Source organism: Oncorhynchus keta, unplaced genomic scaffold, assembly GCF_023373465.1.
Source record: "Oncorhynchus keta strain PuntledgeMale-10-30-2019 unplaced genomic scaffold, Oket_V2 Un_scaffold_139_pilon_pilon, whole genome shotgun sequence".
NCBI lineage: Eukaryota > Metazoa > Chordata > Actinopteri > Salmoniformes > Salmonidae > Oncorhynchus > Oncorhynchus keta.
In genome coordinates, this window is record NW_026290780.1 from 647,501 (window position 1) to 652,500 (window position 5,000).

At 47.8% G+C, this 5,000-nt stretch overlaps 1 protein-coding gene across 20 annotated transcripts in view; it reads right to left on the reverse strand.

The window, feature by feature from the left end:
• The window catches only part of wdpcp (WD repeat containing planar cell polarity effector), a 145,750-nt gene that overhangs the window by 39,628 nt on the left and 101,122 nt on the right, over nt 1-5,000 (reverse strand). For all 20 annotated transcript variants that reach the window (XM_052513743.1, XM_052513740.1, XM_052513741.1 and 17 more), the window contains one exon: nt 979-1,093. In XM_052513743.1, coding sequence (XP_052369703.1) covers nt 979-1,093 — 115 coding nt within the window. The remainder of the gene's footprint in view (nt 1-978; nt 1,094-5,000) is intronic.

Genomic DNA, 5,000 nt, shown 5'->3' on the forward strand with positions numbered 1-5,000 from the left:
TATAAAAGACTAGTGGTGTCTACAGTGGTGTCTCCATTATAAAAGACTAGTTGTGTCTCCATTATAAAAGACTAGTGGTGTCTACAGTGGTGTCTCCACTATAAAAGACAAGTGGTGTCTACAGTGGTGTCTACAGTGGTGTCTCCACTATACAAGACTAGTGGTGTCTCCATTATAAAAGACTAGTGGTGTCTACAGTGGTGTCTCCATTATAAAAGACTAGTGGTGTCTACAGTGGTGTCTCCACTATAAAAGACTAGTGGTGTCTACAGTGGTGTCTCCACTATAAAAGACTAGTGGTGTCTACAGTGGTGTCTCCACTATAAAAGACTAGTGGTGTCTACAGTGGTGTTCTACAGTGGTGTCTCCACTATAAAAGTCTAGTGGTGTCTACAGTGGTGTCTCCATTATAAAAGACTAGTGGTGTCTCCATTTACATTTACATTTACATTTAAGTCATTTAGCAGACGCTCTTATCCAGAGCGACTTACAAATTGGTGCATTCACCTTATGACAATTATAAAAGACTAGTGGTGTCTCCATTATAAAAGACTAGTGGTGTCTCCATTATAAAAGACTAGTGGTGTCTCCATTATAAAAGACTAGTGGTGTCTCCATTATAAAAGACTAGTGGTGTCTACAGTGGTGTCTCCACTATAAAAGACTAGTGGTGTCTACAGTGGTGTCTCCACTATAAAAGACTAGTGGTGTCTACAGTGGTGTCTCCACTATAAAAGACTAGTGGTGTCTACAGTGGTGTCTCCACTATAAAAGACTAGTGGTGTCTACAGTGGTGTCTCCATTATAAAAGACTAGTGGTGTCTACAGTGGTGTCTCCACTATAAAAGACTAGTGGTGTCTACAGTGGTGTCTCCACTATAAAAGACTAGTGGTGTCTACAGTGGTGTCTCCATTACATTTGGTTCCTTCTCCTCTTTTCTTTAATTTATTGGATCCAGATTTGATACATGTTCTTACCGTGGTTTCCCAACGTGGTCGTGACTCCTTCTTCAGCATGGATTTCATTAGCCTTCCTCCGGGCCACTTCTGCCAGAACCACCTCTCCCTTATCACACGCCACATAATGGAGATCCTTTGAAGGTAAACAGGAAATAAAACCACATTTATTTATTTAATCTAAAATGAATCTAGGCTCCAATGACAATGAGAGAGGGAGGGGAGGAGAGAGGGAGTGGAGGAGAGAGGGATTGGAGAAGAGAGGGAGTGGAGGAGAGAGGGAGTGGAGGAGAGAGGGAGTGGGAGGAGAGAGTGGAGGGAGGAGAGAGGGAGGGGAGAGAGAGAGTGGAGGAGAGAGGGAGTGGAGGAGAGAGGGAGGGGAGGAGAGAGGGAGTGGTGGAGAGAGGGAGGGGAGGAGAGAGAGAGTGGAGGAGAGAGGGAGGGGAGGATAAGAGGGAGTGGAGGAGAGAGGGAGTCTGGAGGAGAGAGGGAGTGGAGGAGAGAGTGGGGAGGAGGAGGAGAGAGGGAGGGGAGGAGAGAGGGAGGGGAGGAGAGAGGGAGGGAGAGAGAGTGGGAGGGAGAGAGAGTGGTGGAGGAGAGTGGGGAGGAGGAGAGAGGGAGTGGAGGAGAGAGGGAGGGAGGAGAGAGGGAGTGGAGGAGAGAGGGAGTGGAGGAGAGAGGGAGTTGGAGGGAGAGGGAGTGGAGGGAGAGAGGGAGGATGGGAGAGAGAGGGAGGGAGGAGAGAGGGAGGGGAGGAGAGAGGGAGGGGAGGAGAGAGGGAGGGGAGGAGAGAGGGAGGGGAGGAGAGAGGGAGGGGAGGAGAGAGGGAGGGGAGGAGAGAGGGAGTGGAGGAGAGAGGGAGTGGAGGAGAGAGGGAGGGGAGGAGAGAGGGAGAGGGGAGGGAGAGAGGGAGGGGAGGAGAGAGGGAGGGGAGGAGAGAGGGAGGGGAGGAGAGAGGGAGTGGAGGAGAGAGGGAGGGGAGGAGAGAGGGAGGGGAGGAGAGAGGGAGGGGAGGAGAGAGGGAGGGGAGGAGAGAGGGAGGGGAGGAGAGAGGGAGGGGAGGAGAGAGGGAGGGGAGGAGAGAGGGAGTGGAGGAGAGAGGGAGGGGAGGAGAGAGGGAGTGGAGGAGAGAGGGAGTGGAGGAGAGAGGGAGGGGAGGAGAGAGGGAGGGGAGGAGAGTGTTTTGAAAAAAAATCATCAGTGAGGAAGAAGGGGAGAAACAGATAAAATGACGTGTTTGAAGTTTGACATCAAGGAGAGAGAGAGAGAGAGAGAGAGAGAGAGAGAGAGAGAGAGAGAGAGAGAGAGAGAGAACAGAGAGGAGAGAGAACAGAGAACAGAGAACAGAGGAGAGAGAGAGAGAGAGAGAGAGAGAGAGAGAGAGAGAGAGCGGTTGGATGAAATTATGAAATATGAAATGCCCGTCTGACGGTTTCAAACCATCGCTCTCGTCGGTTTGGGTTTGAACTCGGGGGAAGGGATGTTATCTCCACGCCCGGCGTGTTTTTAGAAGTCGGAGGAGACGCGATGCGAAAAGGGAAGGTTCACCTTTCAGAAAGTCTAGTATTTCTCTGTTAGGGAGAAAATAAGATCCATCCAAGCTTATTACAGTATCAGAGCAAGACAACATGGAGACTCAGTGTGTGTCCTTTCTGTCAGCCTCATCTCACTAAAGAGGACAATACTGTTAGTAAATATGGTTGGAGGGTCATTCAGTTGAGGCTAAAGTATTTTAAATACAAGGGGCCAGAAAGCTATGGTCCCCTCTATACAGTAAATACGGTTGGAGGGTCACTCAGTTGAGGTTCATAACTCTCCTATCTACCCCCTCTACCGCTCCGACCCCCTCTCTACCCTCCTTACCCTCTCTAACCTTCCTACCTCTCTCTAACCCTCCTACCCCTCTCTACTCCTCTCTAACCCTCCTACCCCTCTCTAACCCGCCAACCCCTCTCTAATCCTCCTTACCCCTCTCTAACCCTCCTACCCCTCTCTAACCCTCCTACCCCTCCCTACCCCTCTCTAACCTTCCTTACCCCTCTCTAACCCTCCTACCCCTCTCTAACCCTCCTTACCTCTCTCTAACCCTCCTTACCCCTCTCTAACCCTCCAACCCCACTCTAACCCTCCTACCCCTCTCTAACCCTCCTACCCCTCTCTAACCCTCTCTAACCCTCCTTACCCCTCTTTAACCCTCCCTACCCCTCTCTAATCCTCTCGGCCCCCATCTCTAACCCTCCTACTCTCTAACCCTCCTACCTCTCTCTAACCCACCAACCCCTCTCTAACCCTCCTTACCCTCTCTAATCCTCTCGACCCATCTCTAACCCTCGTACCCCTCATATCCTTCTCTAACCCTCATACCCCTCTCAAACCTTCCTACCCCTCTCTAACCCTCCCTCAGGCCTGGCTCAGAGGTGAAGTGCATCCCATACAGCACCATATTTACTATATTTGACCAGGGCCCTATGGGTCACAAGTAGTGCACTATATACAGTTGAAGTCGGAAGTTTACATACACCTTAGCCAAATACATTTAAACTCAGTTTTTCACAATTGCTGAAATGTAATCAGAGTAGAAATTCCCTGTTTTAGGTCAGTTATGATCACCACTTTATTTTAAGAATGTAAAATGTCAGAATTACAAGTAGAGAGAATGATTTATTTCATCTTCCTTTCATCACATTCCCAGTGGGTCAGAAGTTTACATACACTCAATTAGTATTTGGTAGCATTGCCTTAAATTATTTAACTTGGGTTAAACATTTTGGGTAGCCTTCCAAAAGCTTCCCACAATAAGTTGGGTGAATTTTGGCCCATTCCTCCTGACAGAGCTGGTGTAACTGAGTCAGGTTTGTAGGCCTCCTTGCTCACACATGCTTTTTCAGTTCTGCCCACAAATGTTCTATGGGATTGAGGTCAGGGCTTTGTGATGGCCACTCCAATACCTTGACTCTGTTGTCCTTAAGCCATTTTGCCACAACTTTGGAAGTATGCTTGGGGTCATTGTCCATTTGGAAGACCCATTTGCGACCAAGCTTTAACTTCCTGACTGATGTCTTGAGATGTTGCTTCAATATATCCACATAATTGTCCTTCCTCATGATTCCATCTATTTTGTGAAGTGCACCAGTCCCTCCTGCAGCAAAGCACCCCCACAACATGATGCTGCCACCCCCGGGCTTCACGGTTGGGATGGTATTCTTCGGCTTGCAAGCCTCCCACTTTTTCCTCCAAACATAACGATGGTCATTATGGCCAAACTATTTTTGTTTCATCAGACCAGAGGACATTTCTCCAAAAAAGTCAGATCTTTGTCCCCATGTGCAGTTGCAAACCGTACTCTGTCTTTTTTTATGGCGGTTTTGGAGCAGTGGCTTCTTCCTTGCTGAGCTGCCTTTCAGGTTATGTCGATATAGGACTCGCTTCACTGTGGATATTGATACTTTTGTACCTGTTTCCTCCAGCATCTTCACAAGGTCCTTTGCTGTTGTTCTGGGATTGATTTAATCTCTAGGAGACAGAACGCGTCTCCTTCCTGAGCGGTATGGCGGCTGCGTGGTCCCATGGTGTTTATACTTGCGTACTATTATTTGTACAGATGAATGTGGTACCTTCAGGCGTTTGGAAATTGATCCAAAGGATGAACCAGACTTGTGGAGGTCTACAATTTCTTTTCTGAGGTCTTGGCTGATTTCTTTTGATTTTCCCATGATGTCGAGCAAAGAGGCAGTGAGTTTGAAGGTAGGCCTTGAAATACATCCACAGGTACACCTCCAATTGACTCAAATGATGTCAATTAGCCTATCAGAAGTTTCTAAAGCCATGACATCACTTTCTGGAATTTTCCAAGCTGTTTAAAGGCACAGTCAACTTAGTGTATGTAAACTTCTGACCCACTGGAATTGTGATACAGTGAATTATAAGTGAAATAATCTGTCTGTAAACAATTGTTGGATAAATTACTTGTGTCATGCACAACGTAGATGTCCTAACCAACTTGACCAAAACTATAGTTTGTTTTAACAAGAAATTTGTGGAGT